This window comes from Eulemur rufifrons, chromosome 1 (assembly GCF_041146395.1).
Source record: "Eulemur rufifrons isolate Redbay chromosome 1, OSU_ERuf_1, whole genome shotgun sequence".
NCBI lineage: Eukaryota > Metazoa > Chordata > Mammalia > Primates > Lemuridae > Eulemur > Eulemur rufifrons.
Window position 1 is genome coordinate 59681744 of NC_090983.1, and position 25852 is coordinate 59707595.

Sequence of the window (25852 nt, forward strand, 5' to 3'; positions counted from 1 at the left end):
TGTAAAACTGGGATAATGATTTTCTTTCTCAAAGAGTTTTTATATCAATTAGATGAGAAACTGTATTTTAGAGATGTAGCACCATATTATTATTTGAATAACTTTAGTATTTTTACATTTAGTGGTCTAAATATTAAAGGTAAAAAATTAGCAGCAAATACAGAAGTAGAAGATTTTGCATTTTTTAAGGTAACTCCTTTTAGCCTTTAATTTATGCCGTGAGTATCAGAGCTCAAGATTCATAGGAGGACATTAAGATTTTATTCCCCCTATCATTTTTGTACCTTCACTCCTATATCATTTCAAAATTAAAGATAGCAAAATGTGCATTTCCAGATAATGAGTGTTTATATATATGCTATCTATCTGTACTCTGTTACCTGCATTTCAGAAAATGGAGAGATTCAATGACAAAAATAATTGATCTAGCATAAACAATCTGGGCATGGGTATGGGGGGATTATAATATTACACTGTTGGATTATATGTGGACAATAGTCTGAAAGCTCCTGCCTAATTGAAATAAATGGGCTTACCTTTTATTTTATTGGTTTAGAACAAGATATTTATATTCAATATACTAAGTAGAGTTGATTTGATTTCTAGAGAAATTGCTGAAAGAATGCCAAATCCTCGGTCTTTTCTTCTCCTTGGTGATGCATACATGAATATTCAAGAGGTAAAATTTCCTATGCTACTGAACTTAGATTTAAAAAAAAAAAAAAAAAAAAACCTTTGTGATTAATGTAACTTTATATTAAAAGGAATTTGGGTTTTTAATAATGTTTATTTGATATTTGAAGATCCAGTCATCACAATAAAAGGGAGATAGCCATTACAATTTGAAAAAAATGATTTTTTTTCAAGTTAAGATCCAGTAATTCAGTGCTACCATTATTTGAAATAGACATAATACCAGAAGCATGTTAGGAGCGTCCTTTAAACAGAAAGATGAAGAGAGCTACTGGCTAAAATGCTGTTTTCTTCAGAGGAAAGCAATCCTCTGACTCTCTCTAACTGGTGATCATAATAACTTCCAGAAATGAAAAGTCAGGAAGCTGTCTCCTAGTTCTTATATTGTTATTTATGTAGATAAAAGCACAATTAACATGGGTAGGATTATACTAATAAATTACACCCACCCTACTCACTGTCACCTTTCTGAAATTGTTGAAGTTTCTGGAATTCAGTAAGTGCTTAGTCTTATGACATATTCCAAATATAGTTCTTAACTGTAGAAATAGTGCCATTTAATGGAATCCAGTTAAGCTGTTTTTTACTGCTTATTTTTGTGTTTGACAATATTAGCCTGAAGAAGCAATAGTAGCATATGAGCAAGCATTAAATCAGAACCCGAAAGATGGGACATTGGCAAGTAAAATTGGGAAGGCACTTGTCAAAACCCACAACTACTCAAAGGTAAGTCCCTTTGAAATATGTCTGTTGGATCCAATTAATCAAACTATGTTCCAGAGAATTCTTCAGCAAGCACCATTTGGATCTTTGATGGTTGTAAACTGCAGATTTGCATTTATGAACTGGGATTTGTGTTAAAGGCTTTCTCAGTGTTTCAAATTCTTCATTGCTTCATTTTGTGAAGGTTGTTTGGACCCTAGAGTTTACTTCACGCTTCATTTTGCGGCTGTATCCTTGCCACTAAATCAATTACCATAAAATTGCTATTCTTACATCTTTTTCATTATGTGACAAAGCATGATAAATGTTCTTTCTACTGAACTAATTTTGGCAAGGTATGTGTTTTATTTTTTTTCCTACTAGGGATAATGGATTTTGCTTTAACTGTTATATTCTTGCCCTATTCCTAGTAATTTTTGAATACATATACAACAGCTAGCAAAGTATATGTATTCAGTAAGGTTCACTGGCCTCTGGAATAAAACCTATAAAAAAATTTTTTTGCCAAGCACTGTTCTTTAGCCACTTATTGTAAGAAATCTTAGTTGCTCTGTGCTGTGTTTGATTCTGTAAGAAAAATGGAATACTTAACTGATAGACAGGTATATCCTAAGATTCTTGCTGGTTATTTCCAATTGTGCATACGCCTTAAATCTGTGTGATGTAGAAAATATCTATGCTTGAATGCCATTCTCATTGCCTTTTTTTCATAAATGAAATGAATTTTGCTTAGGCAATCACTTATTATGAAGCTGCTCTGAAAAGTGGACAACAGAATTATCTTTGCTATGACCTGGCTGAGCTCTTATTAAAGTTGAAGTGGTATGACAAAGCAGAAAAAGTTCTTCAACACGCTGTAGCTCATGAACCTGGTATGCAAGTGTTTCTGATTTGAAAAAAGTATAACTGATAAATCTGATCTTTTTATTTTTTATAATGGGATAATGATTTGTATGGGATAATGATTTATAATGGGATGTGTATTTGTATTCTCAATATTTTATATGCATGGTTGATTGTATAGATACATAAGTATTTTTATTAGAATGCCACTCTATTAAAATGAGGTATTTTGCAATCTAATAAGAGATTTATAGAAAGATAGCTTACTTTCCAAAATGATACATAGTCAGTTATCTTTAAATTGCAACTACCTCTGGTGTTTAAACATGTTAACATATTTATAATCTTTACTTTTTTAAAAAAGTAACACATGGTTCTTTTTAAAAATTCAAGCACTATAAAAGAATATAATGTGTAAGCCATCTGTTTCTCTTATGAATTCCACTTGCCTTGTTCTCAAATTACCTCCTTGGAGGCAGTTTGTGATTTAATATATATTCTGTGTATGCGTGTGCGTGCGTGCACATGCATATAAATGTATTATAGTAAGTGTGATTTTTCTTTTTAAAAATGTACTGTTTTTCCTATTCTTCAGTTTTTTCCACGTACAACATGTCACAGATATAGTTTGATGTCAGTACATGCATATTTTTTTCTATCTAATAGCATCATAATCTTCCATAACTCTGTAAATTATTTACCTTTCCCTCAATTTGGAGGCATGTAGTTTATTTTCCATTGTTTTGATATAAACTATGTTACAGTGAATATTCTTGTATCTCTTTCAGTGGTGTACACTTGCTTATATTTCTTAGGAGTAGGATGCTTAGTCAAAGGGTTTGTACATTTAAAATTGGGTTTAATACTATCAAATTGCTTCCTTACGAGTTTGTACTTTTCTAAGATCTTTATTTTTTAATAAAATCTGGTGCTTGCTCATTGCCAGAATTTAAAGATTACAGAAGAAAAATTGTGTTCTCTCTCACTCTCCAGAGAAAACCACATTTAATGATTTGTGTATCACCCTAACCAGTCTTCCCGTCCCTATCTTTTTATTTCTCTCACACACATAATCACATACCACTTTTTTCTGCCTAAATGGAGTATAGTATATCTATAATTTTGTATTATGCATTTTTCATTTACTAACTTCTTTCCTGTTGGCAAATATAGCTCTTCCTTATTTTTTGGCATCTGTAGAGTATTCCACTATGTAAATAGCATAATTTACTTGATGAGTCTCCTATTGATGGACATTTAGATTAGATAAAAGTTGGAAACAATACTGAGATAGAATTCTTGTTTATATACCTGTGTACTTCCTAGAATTGAATCTTGCCCCATGTTCTTTCATAAGACTAAATATTACCCAACATTATATACTATTAATCATGAAAAAAATAAAGTAAAAACTTATTTTAATTTCCATTTCTTTAACGACTGGTAGGGTTAGGCATTATTTTGTTTACAGGTCTAATTTTCTTCTAGGAATTGCTCCTTTATATCCTTTGTCTTTAATCCTTTATCTATTATTTCTGTTGTGGATATTTTCTCCCAGGCTGTCCTGTCTATTTCAAGTTTGTTTCTTATATCTTTGGTCAGATAGAATATTTAATGATCATATATCATGTCTGCCTATCTTTTATTTTTTGGACTTCTGAATTTTTATCATTCTCTAAAAAAGCTTCCTAATCCTAACATTATAAAAATATTTCCATATGTTTTTCTAGCATTTTTTGTTGTTTTAATTTTTATACTGAGAACTTTAATCCATGTACTTTAATCCATATACAGTTTTTACCATATAATTTCCAAAATGGACACCCAATTTTATTTTAATGCCATTTATTGAAGTGCCACCTTTATCATATAATAAACTCTTTCATATACATGACTCTGATCATGGGACTCTGTTTTGTTCCACGAAGTAATCTTTCTTTTCTTTTGCCAATATATTTACTGTAGTTTTAAAATATGTTTGGATACATGATAAGACAAGCCTGCTCTAAGTTTTCTTAATATTTCCAAATGTCTTTTAATTTAGCTTTGATGATGGTAATGTGTTTATTGTATAATAATTATGAATGTATTTACTGTATAAAGTTATTAGTTTCATAAACATATGTGAATGGGTCTGTCAGACCTTCCATTGAAGCATTCAAAAGGCCTGCATGTGGATGTGCAGTGTGAGAAGGTTAGAGGGGGAGAGAGATTCAATTATTAACGTGTTTTACTTAAATTTGGCATATTATATTTATATAATGCTTTCATTTAATAAATATTTACTGAGCACACCCTGTGGTGTACTTAAATGCCTTCACACACTTTTTATTTATTTTATTAGTATGTTAATCTTTGAGGCAAATATAATTACTCCAATTTTTAAATTAGCAATCTGAAACTCAGTTTTCTGGATGTGTTCCTGGGTAGCACACCTGGGTTCTAATAAACATCTTAAACTTGACATGTCTAAAACCAAATCCTGATCTACCTCCCCAGACCTGCTCCGCATGCAGCCTTCTTTATTTTATTAATAACAACTTCATCCTTCTTCATGGTTACTAAGAGCTAAAGTCTTTGCCCTCACCCTTGCCCTTGCCCTTGGGAAATGCTGTTGACTCTACCTTCTGGATACGTTCAGAATCCTACTGCATCTCACTGATGCCACTGCTGTCACTGTCACCTTTAGCCAAGTCTCCATTGTGTTTTTTGTTTTTTTGAGACAGGGTCTTGCTCTGTCGCCCAGGCTAGAGTGCAGTAGTGTTATCGTAGCTCACTACAACCTCAAACTATTGGGCTCAAATGATTCTCCTGCCTCAGTTTTACCAATAGTTGGGATTACAGGAATGCATCACCACACTCTGCTAATTTTTCTATTTTTTGTAGAGATGGGGTCTCTTTATGTTGCTCAGGCTGGTCTTGAGCTCCTGGCCTCAAGCCATCCTCCTGCCTCAGCCTCCCAAAGTGCTGCAATTACAGGCGTGAGCCATAGTGCCTAGTCCTGGATTGTTAATTCTTAATAAACATATGTCTAAGAAAAATCTCTAGTTGTTACTCAATTCTTTAACTTTTCTTCAGCCAGTTTTTATCCTAAAGCTTTGTTTTAAAAATGGGCCATTCTTCAGTTAACTGAAATTTTAAAAATTTTATTCACTATTTTTCAAAATAATTTTTTCTAAAGACCAATTTTAAAAATTGTAGAAAAATGTAAACATTTAAGATGAGCATTTCTTCCCATTGAATTCCATTCTTTCATAGTAAATGAACTGTCAGCTCTCATGGAGGATGGACGTTCTCAAGTTCTTCTAGCAAAAGTTTATAGTAAAATGGAAAGACCTGGTGATGCAATCACTTCATTACAGCAGGTAAACGCATTTGTTTGTGAGTGTGGTCATGGGATGGGAGATGGTTGTAGAAGGGAATATGCCACATGTAAGAAAGCAGTCTCTTTTGACCCACCCATCACAGAAAATCTGCCAAAATAGAAATAATGATTGAATGCTTATGGATTGTACAATTTTAATGTAATATTGCTAATTATTATAACAATTAGGGAAAGTTGGTATTTTTAGTCCTGTTTTACAATTGAGGAAACTTGACTTAATAACTTGGGTGAAGCCATATGACTCGTGTCATAATCAGGATTTGAACTCAGTGCTTCCTTCCTCCATTCCTTTAGATCTTCTTTCATTTCTGTTCATATTTTATGGTTCTCCAAACAGAGTTTTTTTACACACATTTCCTTACGTGTGTTCGTAAGTGATGGTTGTTTTTTGATGATTTTTCAATTTCTAGTTTGCTGACAATTTTTTATAAGTGACTTAAATGTTATCAAATACACTGTCTGCATCTATCAAGACAGTCATAATGACTTTTCCCATTTTCTTAATGTATTGTATTAAATTGACTAATTTTCAAATGTTAAACCACCCTTCAATTCCTGAAATAAATGTGACCTTGTTACAGTTTTTTTAAAAGATGTTGCCAGAATTTAAAAATGTTTACTAATATTTTATTCAGGATTTCTACATGTATATTCAAGAAATAGACTGATGCTGTTTCCTTAATGTTTGGAATAATTCAATACTGAAACCATTGGGACCTTGAGACTTTTTTGATGAAGGTTTTTATTAATGGATTCAACATCTTTAATAGATTTCACACTGATCATTTTAAAATTTCTCATGTCACTTTAGGTGATTATATTTTTAAGTAGTTTGTTCAGTTCATTAAACTGTCAAATTTATTGACATAGTTTTTTTCATTATATCTTTTCTTTTGAATGTCTATAAGAGCTGTAAAAAAAAAAATGTCCTCTTTTACAGACCTGATATTAGTAATTTTATTTTCCTTTTTTTAATAATCAATTATGCTAGGGATTTATTATCTTATTAATATTTTCAACTTTTGCCTTTTCTGACCTCATTAAATGTTCACTTTTTACCTCATAATTAGTTTCTTCTACCTCCTTTGGTTTTGGTTTACTAATCTTTTTTTATCCTCTTGAAATAGTATGTTAAGTAATAGATTTTTAGCCTTTGTTCTTTTCTTATTCATTTAAGGCAATAAATTTTTCTCTAAACACTGCTTTAGTAGCATCCCACAAGTTTGTTATTATTCATTTCAAAATATTTCTTCATTTTCACTTTGATCACTGCTTTGACTCTGGGTTATTTAAAAGGGTAGTGTTCAATTTCTAAGCAGTTCTGATTGTTTTTTTGTTAGTGTTTTTGATGTTGATTTCTAGTTTAATTCCGCTGTGGTCAAAGACATACTTTGAATGATTCAGTTTTTTGAAATTTGTCAAAGCTTGCTTTATGTGCTACATGATAATCAGTTTTGGTACAGGTTTCATGTAGATTTGCAATAATGTGTTTCTAGTGTTACTAACAACTATGGTCAGTTAGGTCAACTATGTGTCCATTGGGTCAAGTTGATTTGTTCAGATCTTTTCTGTTCTTAGGGTTTGATTTTTATTTATTTGTTTTCTTGTTTTGGTCTATTTGTATAATTTGCTTTTATGAGAGGTAAATTTGCTAAAGTCTTGCAGTGTGATTGTGGATTTCTCTTTCTCCATTTGGTCCTATGTATTTTTGTTTCATTTATTTAGAAGATGTATTATTGAATGATCCAGATTTAGAATTGTAACATTTTCCTGGTGAATTAACTTCTTAGTAATTAAAAAATGACCTTCTTTATTTTTAGTAATGCTTCTTTCTTTAAAATCTTCTTTGGTGTTTATATAGCTACTTAAGCTTTCTTTTGGTTAGTGGTTTCATAATATGGCTTTTTGCATTCCTTTGCTTTCAAACTTTCCAGTCTGTGTTGAAGATCTGTCAGCATAAAATTTCTTTTTTCTCTGACAATCTAATATTGTCATTAGAATATTTATTTTGTTAACATTTAATATAATTATGAATTATATTTGGATTTATATCTGCCATCTTATAATTTATTTTTTTAACTTTTCTTTCTTGACACATTAGTTTTCTATGCTACACAACAAATTACCTCAAATTTAGTGGATGAAAACAATATTATCTTACAGTTTCTATGGGTCAGGAGTCTGGGCACAGCTTAGCTGGGACCTCTGCAAAGCTGTAGCCAAGGTATTGGCCAAGGCTGGGTTCTCAACTGGAAACTTGTCTGGGTAAGGGTCTGCCTCCAAGCTCATACAGGTTGTTAGCAGAATTCATTTCCTCAAGGCTGTGAGACTGAGGACTCCAGCTTCTGGTTCACTGCTGGCTGGAAGGCACCCAAGAATCCTGGAGGCCTGCAGCTCCTTGCCCAGTGGGCCAGCTAATCTGACCACTTAATTCTTCAAAGACATCAAGGAAGAAAGTCTCTGGAGTGAGTGAGTCTGCTGGCAAGACAGAGTCTTACATACTATACTGTAATCATGGAAGTGACATCCCATCACATTTGCCATATTCTGTTAGTTACAAGCAAGTTCCGTGTCTCACCTATATACGAGGAGAGGGGGTCTTGCAAGGGAGTGCAGGAGAGGCAGGAATCATGGGAGCTACCTTAAAGTCTGTCCACCAAGTAAGTGCTCAAAACCTTTTGTTGAATGACTGAAAGGAAATCATAGATTAACTCTTTAATTCCAGGAAAATTTATAGGATAAAAATCACCATTTAATACATCACTATCTTTTCTATGAAAATAAAATCTAAGTAAATGAGAAATAAAGAACCTTTGTGACATAAAACACTTAACAATTTTATAACTTCACATAGTTGTCACTAGCATGTACAGATATTTATTTTTCTTCTTTCACTTAACATGTAGATTTTTCCAATCTATATAGTTGGATACTCATCATAGAAAAAGTAATATGATATTCCCATTTAATTGGTATATTTTATTTTGAGGTTGTCTGAGGTAAGATATGTATACAATAAAGGAATTAAAATAGAAAGAGAATTAAGTCTATAAAATAAAGATGTTTATATCTATATTCTACTGAAGAATTTGAAGGGATTTACAAGAATAATATTATAAAATAGGAAGGGAGAAGGAAAAGGAAATGTGTTAACGAAGGCTAATATAGTTATTGTAAAGGATAATTAAGTTCAGCTCTGATCTTTCTGGAAACCAAGGGAAAACATGGAATCTTATCAATCTTTCAAGTAAATTTTATTGCTAACACTAAATTCTATATGAAAATGTTTCTTAATGATCATTGAATATACTCTTTCAGAAATTAAGCATTCTTTTATAAAATATCTTTAATAGAAAATGCAAAACACTTTTGTTTAAAAATTCCCTCAATTATATATCTTTAACAAAATGGCAAAGCATCACACAAAAATCTAATTCATAAATGTGTTTCTCTAGAAGGCTAAGCTAATAAGGTGCACATATTTGGCTTTCTAGAGATTCAGCTGTTTTGGAGATAAAACTCAAGACTACTTAGAAAATGAATTGCATATCTTTTAGACCTAAGATGACCATATAATTTATGATTCAAAATTGAATGATTTGGAAAGGGTAAGAGGGCCATATTAATAATTAGGCTGAGACAACAGGTGTAAACATTGAGACTGTCCTCAAGGCCTAAGCTTCCAATGATATATCAGCACTTAAGTTGTTGGATAAAGGGACAGCTGTCCCCCTGGGGGTAGTTTGCCAGGAGCCTCTGCTGCAGATATCTGTTGGACTTTCTCTTTTGTTTTCCACTTTCTTTCTTACCCTTGCAATTCAAAGTCCAGGTACAAAATAGGGTAGGGCCATAAATGAAGGAACATCTTTCAAAGCAAAATGCTTACAGGTGGCTGCTTGGGAACCTGTGTCCTTGGGGTGGGACCCTTACCCCTGAGGTGCTGAGGATGCCCACCTCCACCCCACTCCTCTGCCAGGGGAGGACATACGGGTACATAGAGGTGCCAGAGATGTGAGGATGCAAGGACCCCTTCCTGCCAGATGGAGATCATCTTATTTAGACCAATTGTTTTCAGAGTTTTTTGACTATGAGCATATGCATATGCACATAGATATATACATATATATTAATATGCATAACCCAAAATACACAAATGTGGACATTCTCCCGTACTTATATAAACACATATTAGTTTAAGGAAAATAAAAATTTCACTATACAATATTAATCTTCACTGTATGCTATATACATTCATATTTTCAAATCTTTTTTATTTCTAAAATAGTGGTATTATAACCATCTAAACCTGTAGTTTAGGAAAAAAAAAAAACCACAACAGTCTGCTTTAAACTATCTTCATAAAATACCATTTGTCAACCAACATTTTGATAGGAATCCCCAGAAGGGTACCCTGTAGCATAGTATATGCCTGGGCATTTACTATTCATTAAATGAATGCATTAGTGAATGATTATCTATAGTTCAAAGTTAAATTTTATTTGTGAAGGCCTAAAGCTTAGGAGTTCTCTGTCCTTTATTAAAGGAAGATCTCAATGTTCCAGAAACCAGATGTGTGGGTAGAAAGGCTGATACTCTTCCATTGTAGCAACTCACTCTACATTCTTACCCTGAGGAAGGCTCCCACCTTCCTCTGTGCATAATGTAGGACTAGATGCCATCAATTAATGAGTCATTTCCTCATCTTAGGTTGCTTTCAGGTTTTGGTTTTTGTTTTTTGTTTTGCTGTAACTGTTTGTTTTTATAACAAATAACAGAGATTGTTTTTTCTTTACAACAGATAACAAGTTTCCTTTTTTCCTTCTAAATAATGTTCTTAATACCTTCCCAAGAATGGAACAACTAAATTCAACAGCCCAGTTAGTTTTATCAAGTTGGTATGTTTTACTGGGGTGCTTCTCAAAACGATTGGACTTAACTGCCTGAAACCTGCCAATATTTAATTTAATAGTTTTTAGAAATTTACTATTTTATTCATTTAATAAACATTTTTGATTTTTACTTATTTAATTATAGCATCTAGATATGTTTCCCAAGTATTTGTTTCATGGTTTCGTTTCCTTCTTAGTGAGCTTTCTTATGTACATATCCTTAAAACAGTGGGAAAAGACTCAAGAATTTTATAGTACTTTGGTAAGATATATGCAGCCTGGCTCATTTGCAAACAAGTACATTTTTGAGATCTCAGTAAGACATTTTCTTTGGATCAAGCTTTGTTAGATCAAGGGCTGCTAATGCTTAAATAAATTTTCTGTAAAATTATGCCGCTTATGAGTTACTGAGAATTGTTTAATTTCCTTCCTTTCTTTTTCCTTTTTTTTTTTTTTTTTTAATTTCTTGTTATCATTATTTTTTCTAGGCTAGAGAATTACAAGCTCGGGTACTAAAACGTGTTCAGATGGAACAGCCAGATGCAGTTCCTGCACAAAAACATTTAGCGGCTGAAATTTGTGCAGAGATTGCAAAACATTCTGTTGCTCAGCGAGACTATGAAACAGCAATTAAGTTTTATAGAGAAGCTCTGGTTCACTGTGAAACAGATAATAAGGTCAGTACTTTTATAAAATGTCAAGCACCTTTTATTTCAGATGTCGTCTGATTTCCCCAAATGTAAAATTAACAGCTTATTTACAAAGAAGATTTCAAAAGAAATGTAACAAAAATACAAGTTTAAAAAATTAATATTTCTAAAAAACTTTCAAAATACACGATGCCTTAGGTTATGAATATTAGTCTAAAAATTATAATGGAACCAGTAATATAAAGCAAACCTGCAAATTTCTTCTTTTTAATATTCATCTATGTTTTAAATAATCATTTTAAAGCAATTCCTCAATCACAAATATCTGGATTTAGACAATTCAGTTCGGTTTACTAAACAGCTATTGTACACTTCTGTATTTCAATTGGTGTTTGGTACTAAGGATACAGGAGTAACTAGACTGAATCTATGACCTCATGGCACAGTGTGAGAGCAGATATAAAGATACTTTTGGTATCGTCCACTTATATACATGACTGGTTATATAAACTAAAATGTCATTCTGTCAAGATCCCAGAAGACCCTAAAGATGACTAATTTTTTAAATATTCTAGTAAATGGCTAAACACTCAGTAAATGATAAAGAACAAAAGATAACCATATTCTAGAATTTAAAGATTAAGATTGAATATTTTTATTAATATAATTTTTCAGATGAAGGGCAAAACAACCTTTAGTAAATCATAACCAAACAGGTACCTTTGTCAGTGGTGGCTAACAGAGTTGTAATTCTGGTTTTAAATCTGAAGAATGACTTAGAGATTGTCTGCTTGAAGCTTTTTATTTTACAAATGAGAAAGCAGGTTGAGAGAGGTGAAAGGGGCTTGACTTGGCCCTCCTTGTGGAGAAGCTGGGACTAGAATGCAATCTCCTGCTTTTAAGACCAAAGTTGTTTTCACAATGCTTTATGTCTCTCTACTTTTCAAATGAGTTGCCACCTGTTTTTCTGGGTTTTTTTGTTGTTATTGTTGCTTTTCTTTTTTTAAGTATAAAAGAAAATAAAAACAGTCATGCCTATAGTTTTTCTTATCTATCATACTTGACACTTTTATTGCAATAACTTTTGGTCAACTAAATTTAATCAGTGTCCAGTTTTCCTCATTCACTTTTTATTCCAGAACAGCGTCTGACTAAGCTTACCTTTTGCTTTGTAGATAATGTTGGAACTGGCACGATTATACCTAGCACAAGACGACCTTGACGCCTGCCAGCGGCATTGTGAACTACTTCTCCAGAGTGACCCGGATAATGAAGCTGCCACCATGGTTAGTCCAGGAGACTTCATTCAGTACTATAAAAATTGTGTTTTATATTCCTCCTGGAAGTTTCAAATTTTACCCCGTGAGGCAGGCTCATGTTGGCTTTTGGAAGCAATAACATATTTCTAACATGAGTACATTTTACCAGCAAAGACCAAGAATCCTTAGCATTTTATTTGTAAGAACAATAACAAACCTGGGTCAGGCCCTAACTTGCCCTTTTGGGGCTAGTTAATTTTACTTTATGCCTAAGGGGATGCTTGGTCAGGTGGAGTTCATGTGGTAGGGCTATAATTTGCTAAGGACTAACTTTTAAGTACTTACTTAGGCATGCTAGACTGATTTAAGAGTTTCAGTGGAACTTTTAGAGATACAGGAAAAAAAAAACATGTGTCATTCTAAGATGGTCTGTTTTAAATAGAGTTTTACTCTTTTTTTTTTCTTATTTTTACCTGGGTTAAAGTATTTGTGAGCTTTTCAAATAGCTGCATGGATGACATTTTGTGAGGTTCATTTAAAGTTATTATTGTAGCTAAAATGAAATATAGGCTGTCTCCCTCTTAAAACACATAAAAAAAAAAAAAATCCCAGTAGGGCTTGTCCATTTTAAATTCCTTTGAAACATTTATGATTTAAGTTTTTTTGTTTTGTTTTTAAATATTCTCATTGGTATTTTAGTCAAGTCCAGTCAGGCATCTTTTCTACGAGAGTGCAGAATCGTTTCCCTTCGAATGTCTGTTTTTAAGACAACCACTGGAAATGTATTTCTTGCTAAAAATACAGTTTTGCAGACAGAGTGTTCTGTTTCACATCCTTGATTATCTTCTGTTACACTCATCTCCAAGCCATTCTGCTCAAGGTGTGCCTGAACTTTAAATGGCTCCTTTCTATAAAACGTTGCCCCACCTCATGTTTTTCATATGTGTTTTCGTGGCACTAAATCTTAATTGGAAGAATATGCTTTGTAAAAAATATGGCAGTATTTTTAGAACCAACTTCTATCTTTATAGATGATGGCTGATCTCATGTCCAGAAAACAGGACTATGAACAAGCAGTATTTCACCTGCAGCAGCTTTTAGAACGCAAACCAGGTAAATACCCACTGGTTATATTTTTTTAATGCAGTCAACTCCCTCTTTTCTTTGTTTAGCTGGCATACTCTTACAAAAACCCCAACAGTGGTTGAATCCAAGTCTGCTTATTCCTCACATGGGCTTGAGCTGCTGAAATGGCTATAAGGAAAATGCAACAATGTTGACTAGTCTAATGTTAAGTTATCACCACAAACTTCCAGTGGGCCCTCAGGAGCTGCCTGGCACTCCTACTGCACTTCAGTAATGAATTCACTCTTCTCTCCTGTCTCCTCAAGAGACTCTTTCCCCCTTCCTTGTCCTCAGCTCAAAACTGTGCCGCCCACTTCACTAAGAAAACTTAGTGGAAGAGAACTTCTCCATCCCCTGTCACCAAATGTACCCACTCCCCAACCTTTGTTCCCAGAGGTCTGTGACCCCACCTGTGGCCAGTTCCATGCTGTGTGTACTGCAGGCCACCTCCCACCTACCAAAGGGTCTCACTCCTCCACTTCTCTCTCTTTCTTGTAGTATCATTTTTTCCCAATCAGCAAACAACCATGCTGTGACTTCTCCCTGCTTTAAATAAATCAATAAATAAAAACCAACTCTTAATTCTTGTCCCCTTCCAGTTATTGCATCTTTCCTCTGTTCTTGACAGCAAAATTCCTCTAAAGGATTTTGAAAGGCACTATCTTCACTTTGTCTCCTCCATTCCTGCCCTCCAGGGAAGTCACTTCTACAGTGTGGCCAGTGACCTCTGTGCCACCAGAGCCAGTGTTCAGTTTCAGTTCTCTGCTCACTTGACCTGCCACTGTATTTGGCACAGTTCATTCCCCTCCATCATGAACAGTTTTGTCATTTGTCTCTTGAGTTGCTGGTTTCACTGGGTTATTCTTCCCCCCAGTTGCCTGCTGTTTCCGTCTCCTTTGTTAGAGCCTCTTCTCTTTATGACCTTTAAATATCAGGACCCTTCAGGCCTCAGTCCCCAAACATCTTCTCTTTGATACAGTCACCCCCTATGTGACTCTGTCCAAATCGTAGCTTTATATTCCATGTATGTGCCAATGTGTCTCAAACATTCATCTCCAGCCCTGACTGTTAGACACCTCTGCCTATTTGCATTCCCACTCACATGTCTAGGAGGATGTCAAAGGTAATACGTCCAAAATAGAACACTTAATCTTTTCTTTCCCTCTAAATCTACTCTACCTCCACTCCTTGTCTCAGTGAATGGCATCACTACTCAGGCCTCAGACCTCACAGTTACCTTTGTCTCATCTTTCTCTCGTATATCCTGGCCAGTCCATCAGCAGATCCTTATTGGTGCTACCTTCACAGTATATCTAGAATTCCATCACTTTTTACCACTTCTGCTATTACCACCCTGGCCTAAGCTGTCATCATCTTTCACATGGATTATTGCAACATCCTCGTAACTCATCTGTGTTTCCATTCCTTGCCTGCAAATAGTTTAGAAATGCTTTCATCTGAAAGTAGTAGAAATTCCCCAAAAATTATAGCCTACAAAAGCATGGCTCTTATTTTCCTCTTCTGTAAAAGAAATCCAAAACTAGACTATATAGGGAATGGAATGGAGGTTCCATAATATCATCAGGAAACCTCAGCCCTTCTGTCTTTTTGTTCCATCACCATTAGACTTCCATTCTAAGTATCGCCTGGTGGTCCACAGTGACCACTGCAGTGCTAGGCATTGATGTTCCAGGGCGTAGGTGGGGGAGATGAGTGTGGAGCTGGGATAAAGAGACCTCCCAGTGAGTCATCTTTTTCTCTTTTAAAATCTCTTGCCAGAATCACCTCCATGGCTGCAAAGGAAGGTAGGAAATGTTATCTTTTAGCTGAACAGAGTACCACATGGAATAAAATCAGAATTCTGATAATAAAGAAGAAAGGGACAATAGAAATTAGGTAGGCACAGCCCAAACTGATTATGGCCTTAATCCTCTCAAGCCTTCCTGCTGTTTCCACTTCCTGGCAGATGCACTTTCCAAATATTCACGTGGCTGTTGCTTCATTATCATTCAGGTCTTTGCTCCAGTGTGGCTTCTTCTTTAGGGTGCCCTTCCCCAACTATCTTATATGAAATAACACTGGTTACTGCTCTTCATCCTTTTATCTTGTTTTTTGTTTGTTTGGTTGGTTTTTGGGGGGTTGATTTTTTTAGTGTCTTTGTTTGTTTGCTTTCTGTATAGCCCTTGGGAAACAAAGCCACAAAACTATAAATCACAGGCCAGAAGCATCAGGTGGCCAGAAGCCCTGTCTTCACTGCTGTGTTCCCGGAATTTAGAGCAATATCTGGCTGAGTTGGTACCAGCAAACGTTGGATGGGAAAAGAGTGGGGAGAGAAAAGGAAGGAAGAGAAGCAGGGAGGGAGGAGAGGGAAGAGGAAAAGAGGAAGGAGGGTGAGAAGTGTTTGAACAACAGATAACTGTGTGTTACTTACCTGTGTTGCTAAAAAGAGTGACTCACACCTATAATCCTAGCACTTTGGGAGGCTGAGGTGGGATAATCGCTTGAGGCTAGGACAGGAGTTCAAGACCAGCCTGAACAACATATCAAAACCCTGTCTCTACAAAAAATAGAAAAATTAGCTGGGCATGGTGGTGTGTGCCTGTAGTCCCAGCTACTCGGGAGACTGAGGCAGGAGGATTGCTTGAGCCCAAGAATTTGAGGTTACAGTGAGCTATGATGACATCACTGCACTCTGCCTGGGCTACAGAGTGAGACTCTGTCTCAAAAAAAAAAAAAAAAAAAAGAGTTTGAAATTGCAGGGGAAAGTCCTGGAACTATGTCAGTTCCAAACCCTAATGCCTTCACCTCAGGATGGTGCCATAGGTTGTCAGAACTGCCTGGTTAGAGCAACATAGACACAGAGTTGGCTACACTTAAAGTAGGCCAACTCAAGAACCAGATATGCTCTGCATGTTACATTTACTAATGCTTTTAATGAAAAAAAATTAAATTTAGAGAACATCACTTTCTACTTACAAATAAAATATCCCCAGTTGGGGTAAAGATTGAAAGGAAAAAATATGATCTGTTTTTATAATAGTAATATCAACATTTTAATTTCTCTTTATTATTTTTATTAGCTTTTAAATTTTTTTTTTACCTTTGGACACAATAGGCCATTTCATTTGTTTGTACTTGTCCATCTTACCTCTCCCACTCACTGTGAGACCAGAACATGGGCCCATCTCCCCACCCACAGTGCCCAAACCTACTCTTGTTTTCTATGTCATTTTTTTCCTGACCTTTCTACCTTGAGTTCCAGACTCCGTTTTGCCCTGTTCTCTTTCTCTCAGCTACCATTTAAACGTAACACACATAATATTTTCATTCTATCTCAAACTGTTCCCATTTCATAGCCTTCCCCTTTTGAGACAATGATCTAACCTTGTTTCTTTCAAAAGCATACCTCTTCCATTGTGAACTTTTTTAAGTCATTCTTGGCGATATTGTCACACACTATAGTTTTTTATGATTTGAAAAAGGCTTCATTTTTAATGTAAGTTGTGTCTCACCCGAGTTTCTATTATTTGGCACAAGCAATTTTTCCAAATAATGGTTAAATTGGCTTAGTCCAAAGACTGTCTGCTTTGGACTATTTATAAGCAAATATAAAATCAATTGTTTATAAATTCTGTATGAGGATCTTGTACTATAACAATACCAAATGACATACAACCACACCTCCGAGTCTTTGTGTGGATTTTTTCCTTTTGCCTGTAATGCACTTTACCTTATCCCTTCTCTCTGTCTCTCCTGACACAGTCTAAAATATATCCACCTTGGGGGGAAAAAAAGCAAACCTGCATCCCACTGCCACCACCTTCATTAGAAAATGTCTTATGTGATGCTGGTTATAGGACCCGGCATCCACCTAGTTTTCCTGGCACTGAGGGTTTCTCAGATGCAGGACTCCCCATGCTAAAAGAAAGTTTTGCCTGGGATGAGTTGGTAACCCTAATATTGGGTTACTTTGTCCATACCTCTTTATCACTTACAGTATTTTGCTAAAAATATTTATATACATATTTGTCTTCTCCATTATACTGCAAATTCCTCAAATTCAAGGATCATACCATAATGATCTTACATTCCCAATATCACACACAATGCAAGACACATATGTAGTGCAAGGTAAATGTTTATTGGTTGAATGGATCAATGAGTGACTGAAATACTAAGTCATTTAAAAATACAAAACTTTAAGTAAACTTTTATTGTCTATGTGATATTTTACATTTTTAATCTTGTATTGTATGCCTTATTCCTAGTAAGACTTTACATATCTGTTCTTCAGAATTATTCTAAAACATATGCATCTACACACATTTTACGTGTGCATTATTGGGCATCCTCAGTAACATCTTATGGTGTAGATTAAGGCTCTAGTTTATTTCAGAAATGTACCGTCCAATTTGACTCAACCTAGCTAGTTGAAAAATGCCTGTTATAAATCTGATTACTGCTCTCTTGACAGATTGCTCCTTTGGTCTCTCAAAATCTCCAAATCATCTTGAGTTTTCCCCTTTCTTAATACTAATTGGTTAGTATGTCCCATCAATTCTGTTTGCTTGATAGCTAACTAAAACATCCAGTCTATCTCATCCTAGCTCACTGCTCTAATTAAGACCCTTATCACCTCTCATGTGAACTAGTACAATTTCCCAGCAAATCTTCTAGTGCCTAGGCTCTCACTGCTCCCGGCTATCATTGGACTATACTGTCAATTCTAAAAATCAAAAGCTATCCTTTTGCTCAAAATTTAGGATAGTGCTTCAAGGTAAAGTCTAAAATCATTGCATTATTTTAATAACCACATGGCCCCAAATTTTCCATCCATTCATATTTCTTATCCTTCTTCCTCCACTTTAATCATCTCAGTACTCCCCATGCTCTTCTCTGCCTCTGTCCTTGCATGTGCTGTCTGCTACTTAGAGGGTCTTTGACTGTCTAGGAAGATCTTCCTCCTACCCTTGAGGCTGCTCAAAGTTCGGCTCCTATGTGAGACTTCTCCTGACTCCCAGGAAAAGTTAGGAGGAATTCTTTGCTTTGTAATTCCACAGCATTGCATACCATATCACATCGAACTATAATTATTTTTATATCTTCCCACTCTCCATCAATAAAGATGGACCAGCCAAATTTTTTAGAGGGTAATACATTTAAGTTTTTAATGGATTTCTTAAGTGTAGAAACTTGTCTTCTGTCAAATTTCATGGTAAACCAAAAAAAAGACAAGTAAATTTAATTTAATCTACCAGTGGTAATTATAATTTAAAATAATAAAGAATATTTTTCAGTAGTATTATAAGGGAGAATTATTCAAAAAACTGGCTTCCCAATGTTGACTTAAGATAATACTAGCGTTATCATACATTACACGTTATTGGTAATATCATACAAAAAAGTTTTGGATAGAAATTTTAACCTTTAGTTCCTGGTTAATCCAATACATCTTCTAAGTGCTGCAGCTTTATTTTGGGGCAGTCATCCTATTTCGTATCAAGACCTTTTGGAGGTATAAATATTGCTAATGACATTTATATTTTACTTTATTTTACTTGATTTGCATAATACTCTCAGGGTCAATATTATAATCCTATTTGACAAAATAGTCTTAGACTCAGAGAATTTGAGTAATTTGCTTGAATTTACATTGCTAAAGGCCAAGGCCAATATTTGAATTCTCTTTTTCTGAAAACATATTCCTATCATGCTCTGCTTTTTAGTGATGCTAAAAAGCAAGAAGAAAAAAATCTCTAGACTCAAGATTTTCTGTCAGGGAGGACAAATGATGATATTGTCAACCTGTGTGATTCTGACATCATGTAATTGAGTAGATGCAAAGCCTCCAGAGGTTCTCTTTTAAAATAATATTTTTCTTGTAGTAAAATATACATAACATAAAATTTATCATCTTGACCATTTTTAAGTGTATAGTTCAGTGGCATTAAGTACCTTCACATTGTTGTGGAAGCCATCGCCATTATCCATTTCCAGAAGTTTTTCATCATTCCAAACTGTAACTCTCTACGCTAACCCCCCACTCAACACCTCCCCGCCCCCCCCGGCAGCCACCATTCTGCTTTCTAACTGTATGAATTTGTCTATTCTTAGGTACCTCATTATAAGTGGTATCACATAGCATTTATCCTTTTGTGTCTGGCTTATTTCACTTACTAAAATGTCTTCAAAGTTCATGTTGTAGGACATGTCATAATTTTCTTCCTTTTTTAAGACTGAATAATATTTTTGTATGATATACCACATTTTGATTATCCATTCACCCGTTGATGGAGATTTGGACTCTTTGCACTTTTTGGTTATTGTGAATGATGCTACTATGAACATTGGTGTACAAATATTTTTGAGCCCGTGCTTTTAATTCTTTAGGGTATATACCCAAAAGTAGAATTGCTGAATCATATGATATCATCTCTTTTCTTGGAAAATGGAATCAAGGAAAATTGCTTTAAAATAGGTTTTTTTGTTCGTGTGTTTTAATCCTAAAAAAGTGATCAGAATAGCTAATATAAAGATTTTTGCAAATCCCCTACAAATCCCTAGTCCTATGCTAATTGAAGTTTTAATGACAAACACTAAAAAAATGCAATTATAGAGAAATAAATAAAATGTGAATCATCCGTAAAATAGATTATTATGCAGCCATTAAAATCATGTCTTGGAAAACTGTTGAAGGACAATGGGAAATATACAGTGTATAATGTTGGATCTAAGTCAAAACCCCATGTGACTCCAGTTTTGTATAGATGGAAGCAAAGATTAATTTTGTGTAAATGTAAACAAAAATACGTATTTGTTTACATTTAAGTATTTATGAATTGGTTTTTGCTCATAAATATAGGAAAGAAAGCACACCAAAATGTGGTAATCTCTAGATGGAAAGATGAGTGAGTTTTTTCTTCTTTATATTTTTGTGTTTTTTCTTTTTTTTTAGTATCCATATATTACTTTTATAATCGTAAAAAATATGTATTAAATTATTCTCAAAACTTAGTATGTTAGTGATAAGAGAGAACTGGACAGAATTGGGAGAATGTGTTCTAGGAACCTACCAGGAAATTATACCTGAAACCAAAGAGCTGAGTTAATTCTTTTTCCTTAGAAGAAAGTGAAATTAGATTAAAATACTGAGACTAACATGTTAAGATTATAGTATGGTAAGCTAGTGTCTGTATGTTAGGTATATACACATATTAAAGAAAGTCTGGAATATAATTTTTTATTGCCCACTCCAAACATTATTGTCAAAATGCACTGTGCTCACCCTCTTCTAAACTGCCGTAGTGGGAAAGGGGGTCTCAGATAAACAGGGACTTGTGCTCTTCAATCAAGTCAGTTCTTCTGCATTACAGAGTTAGAGTCTAGATTACTTAGGTAGAGACTGTTCTAGAACAACTGAACAATTGAAAAGTAAGTTACAACCATTGTACATTTTTCTAGATTTGCCTGTTTAGAACCTTATCTCACTATGATCAGCCCAGCCTGGCCTGTATCATTTAGTGATCACGCAGTTGGCCATTCCTTCACTTGTATTTAAAGTGTACTTTATTTGAAATAAATCATACTTTAATGCAATAGAATTATAACCATCACAGCAAAAGATATGAAGCATTTCCTATATCTGAAGTATTATTTGTTTCTAGATAATTATATGACATTATCTCGTTTGATTGATCTCCTAAGAAGATCTGGAAAACTTGAGGACGTTCCAAGGTTTTTCCTAATGGCTGAGAAATGCAACACCAGAGCAAAATTGGAGCCAGGATTTCAGTACTGTAAAGGCCTATATCTTTGGTAAATCTATTGGCAAATAAATCCTATATAAGTTTTTTTTCTCATTGTAAATCAAATAGAATAAGCTGTTCTTTGTAGTCAAAAATATCTACACATTAAAATATGTTATTAGTTTTATTTACCAAACAGATTATAAACTAGTATAAATTTTGTAGTCAGTGATTGAAATAATTTTTTTAAACATCTAACAAGGTACACTGGAGAACCAAATGATGCCCTTCGACATTTCAATAAAGCTCGGAAAGATAGTGACTGGGGCCAAAATGCCCTTTATAACATGATAGAAATCTGTTTGAATCCAGATAACGAAACCATTGGAGGTGAGGTATTTGAAAACCTGGATGGAGACCTGGGGTGAGTACTGTTTGACACACTGTCCCTTTTTTTAAAAATACTTGTTAGCTATAATAAGCAGGGATACTTTACAAAAAACAACTAAATTCTAGGATACCTATGATGAAAGGTCAGATGTATAAATCTTAGCTAAAATTACTATTCTCTGAAACAGGTATGAAATGCTGTTAAGAGGCCTCCTAAATCAGAAAAGACATGTTATGAAGTCATTCCCCTAATTACTCTGTTTAAAGTAAGATAAATTGTACAATGTGACAACTATGGCAAAAATTGTCCACATAATGACAGTAACTGCTGAACAAATGGTAGTTACATACCAAACCCTGTGCTCTATATTTTATATTCACTGTCTCATTTGTTTTCTACAACAGTATTACAAAATAAGCTGAGTCAACTAGTCTAATGGGATAGTTAGTAATGATAGAGGCAAGATTTGGACTGAGTTTTACCTGACCTCAAAGCTCCTGCTAGTCACTGTGGTAGACTGCGAGCAAATGGTTATTTCTGTAATATCAGCCTGCATTTGTTGCTTGTTCTCAAAATTGGGTAAGGCATGGTGGGGCGTGTATAAAGATATAAAGGGCAGATAAGAGGTAGTTTCAGCTTTCAGGGGCATGTAATTTACCTAGGAGGCAAGACAATACCTGAAACTGTTCAAGCTGCAACAAAACAGGAATGGGTATTGAGTATTGTAGGAGTTCATAGGGATCATAGCAATACATAATATATAGTAGTCAGGGGAAGATGCATGGGAAAAAATTAGAACTAGATTGCTGAGAGGTTTCAATGACAGATTTTAAGGCTTGGATTACAGAGACCACTGAAAGTTTCACAGCAGAAAAGTGGCATGTATATTTTATGTTTATTTTAGGAAGTTTGAGGTAGCATGCTGTTATGGAACTATAGGCCATCTCAGTAGAAGTCTTCTGCAAGCAGTTCGAAATACTAAACTAGAATTCAGAAGGGAGGTCACAACTGGAGATACAGATTTGGGAGACATCTGCACAATATGGATAGTTGGAACTCCATAAGTGGCCTCTTTGCAAGTAGAAGGTAGTAACAGAAGTCTAAGAACTAAATTTTGGACATGATAATATTTAAGGGGTCTGGAAGGAAGAAGAACAGTGAGAAAAGGGCAATCAGTGTGGAGGAAAGAGAACCAAAGCTGTATGGTGTTACAGAAGTCAAAGGAGAGGAACTTTGAGAACATAGCCAACAGTGTGAAATGTTTTAGGGAAGATAAAAAGCATAAGACCTGAGAAAAAGACCAATGGATTTAGTGACTGGACTTTGAGAATTTCACTTCTTTTTATTAAAATATTAATTGATTTATATATGTGTGTGTATAAAAAATATGAAAATTGCTATTAATTATTCCAATTGCACTTAAAGTTTACATTTAGACATATAATTTCTGTTCTGAGAATCTAATAGGCAACATGGTGAGGAAGGTAGAGTAGATTTATATGTCTGACAAACTTAAGATTCAAATCCCAGGTTTACCATTTATTAGCTGTGTGACCTTTGGCAAAGAACTGCAGCTGTTTGAACCTCAGTTTTCCCATACGTAAAGTGGGTTCAATGTAGATAGAATGAAATCATACAGTGCTTGGCACATCTTCCTCCCCCTTTTCTTTCCTTTTGCTTTATGAATAGATATACCATTTGATAATTTTATGATTTCACTTGTATTCTAGTTTTATATTGGCTGAAATGAACACATTACCAAAAGTAGATATTGTCTGATTTTTACTTCATTGTAAAGTGAATTAATGTTTAATGGTATACTGAGGCTACATTATTTTGTTTAAAAATGCATTGTAACTATGCTTTGCTTTGTATTAGAAGAGAATGAGTGACATTATTCACAAAGGATTACTTTTAAATGAGTAACAAAAAGAGAAACTGGTATACCCTAAATCTTTGATTCCAATCTCTATGAATTATATCATGAGTAATAGACATATGTGATTTATTTTTAATTATATACAGTAATTCATCTGAGAAGCAAGAGTCCGTGCAATTAGCAGTGAGAACAGCAGAAAAACTCCTTAAAGAACTAAAACCTCAGACCGTTCAGGGTCACATACAGCTTCGCATAATGGAAAACTGTTGCCTCATGGCTACCAAACAGAAATCTAATGTTGAGCAAGCATTAAATACCTTCACTGAAATAGCAACATCTGAGGTTAGATTTTCTTTTTCAACTTCATGTTATCTTTCTTTGGTAGTACAGAAATATGTATTTGATTAGTTTATTTTCCAAAAATTAACTTAGTTACTCTAATTAAAAATTAACCTATAGTTTGATGTAATTTTACACAATATTCCTTTGTTTCCAGAAGAGACACTGTTACTTTTTGAAATGTTGTTGATACATTTATCTCTACTAAATTCTAGGGAAAGGGAATGCTTCAAAAGTGGCTAAATTAATTCTCAAGGAAATGGCTTTGTCCTCTGGAGAATTTTTGTGTTGTAGATATAGCCCAGATTAACTTACTAAGTGAAAATGAACACCTGGGCTGCCTTGATATCTCACCTTTTCACATATGTGAACGTGGAATTTTTCCAGCTCTAGGGCCAAATGAGATCCATACTGACAGCTTATAACTTGATCATGCAAATAATGATATTGTTCTTTATTAATAGTAACACTGAAATAACCTCCTGCAGTCTTTTTATTATTATTATTTTAGTAGTAGTATTCTTATAAAATCAAAGGCTTTCTTCCGTTTTCACTCCACTCAAATTTACCTCCTTTCTCACTCTCTGGGTGTTCTGTTTTTCTTCCCTAACAGTGTTGTATTTCTTTAATTAATTGATATTAAGAAAGGATTTCTAGATACTTTCCACATCAGCAGTTGGTAATAGCTAGTTCTAAGCCTCCTTATTGGATTTCATGTTTGTTCTTCCAGTTAACAGTGCTATAGGCTAGCGGTCCCCAACCTTTTTGGCACCAGAGACCAGTTTCATGAAAGATAATTTTTCCATGGACTGGTGAGGTGGGGTGGGTGGGGGAATGGTTTCGGGATAATTCAAACACATTATGTTTATTGTGCACTTTATTATTATTACATTGTAATATATAATGAAATAATTTTACAAACCTCTGTGCTAATGATAATCTGTATTTGCAGCCACTCCCCAGCGCTAGCATCACTGCCTCAGCTCCAGCTCAGATCATCAGGCATTAGATTCTCATAAGGAGCCGCAACCTAGATCCCTCACGTGCGCAGTTTACAGTAGGGTTTGCGCTCCTTTGAGAATCTAATGCCACCACTGATCTGACTGGAGGCAGAGCTCAGGTGGTGATGTGAGTGATGTGGAGTGACTGTGAATACAGATGAAACCCTCTAGCCTGCTGCTCACCTCCTGCTGTGTGGCCTGCTGTGTGGCCCAGTTCCTAACAGGCCACGGACCGGTACCGGTCTGCAGCCCAGAGATTCAGGACCACAGCTATAGGCCACTGAAAACTCATAATTTTGTGTTCTCCGAAGACATAAGGAATTTTGCTGTGTTTTGTTGTGGTTCAGAGGTCACAGTGGTAGCTAAAACTAGCCAAAACCCTCTGAAGTAATCCTTTTCTTCCCACCTGCCAGGACCCTGGCGGATATTCAGATGTCAGGGGTTTGGGTGCAAGTATCCTAGATAGCAGCTTTATAACCACGGTAAGCCACGCTTGGAACAAAACAGCAAGGTAGCGTCAGCAGTAGTCACCTCCTAGCACAGAGCCGTTCTGCAGACCTTGAAGTAATGTTCTCAAGGGTCATGCTCTGTTGAATTGGCTGTGTGCAGCAGGACAGCTGCTGAATGCAGGGAGTGCAGAAGTAGGACAATCAGGTAAGTCTAAGAAAATCTCTAAGAACATAAGGGAGTACAATCGCAAGTGAGGTGTCATAGCTAATGAATGTTCCGAAGTGGTATTCTATCACATAACAATGAAAGAGTTTATTTTGAGTAAATCCATTATTCCTACTGTGAAGTTTAAGGGTAAGAAAAGCCAAAAGCAGTGAATGACATTACAGCTATTTCCTAGAAAGACTATGCCAGTTTTCTGCGTTGATAAGACTCTATTATTTTTTTTAATCATCCTTACATATGTGGTTAGTAATATAC

At 34.8% G+C, this 25852-nt stretch overlaps 1 protein-coding gene across 1 annotated transcript in view; it reads left to right on the forward strand.

The window, feature by feature from the left end:
* Nucleotides 1–25852, forward strand: part of TTC21B (tetratricopeptide repeat domain 21B) — a 66782-nt gene that overhangs the window by 31968 nt on the left and 8962 nt on the right. The window contains exons 16-25 of the mRNA XM_069471918.1: nt 607–679; nt 1309–1419; nt 2150–2288; nt 5518–5624; nt 11022–11210; nt 12359–12469; nt 13474–13555; nt 21232–21382; nt 21575–21736; nt 23729–23924. Of these exons, the coding sequence (XP_069328019.1) occupies nt 607–679; nt 1309–1419; nt 2150–2288; nt 5518–5624; nt 11022–11210; nt 12359–12469; nt 13474–13555; nt 21232–21382; nt 21575–21736; nt 23729–23924 (1321 nt within the window). The remainder of the gene's footprint in view (nt 1–606; nt 680–1308; nt 1420–2149; nt 2289–5517; nt 5625–11021; nt 11211–12358; nt 12470–13473; nt 13556–21231; nt 21383–21574; nt 21737–23728; nt 23925–25852) is intronic.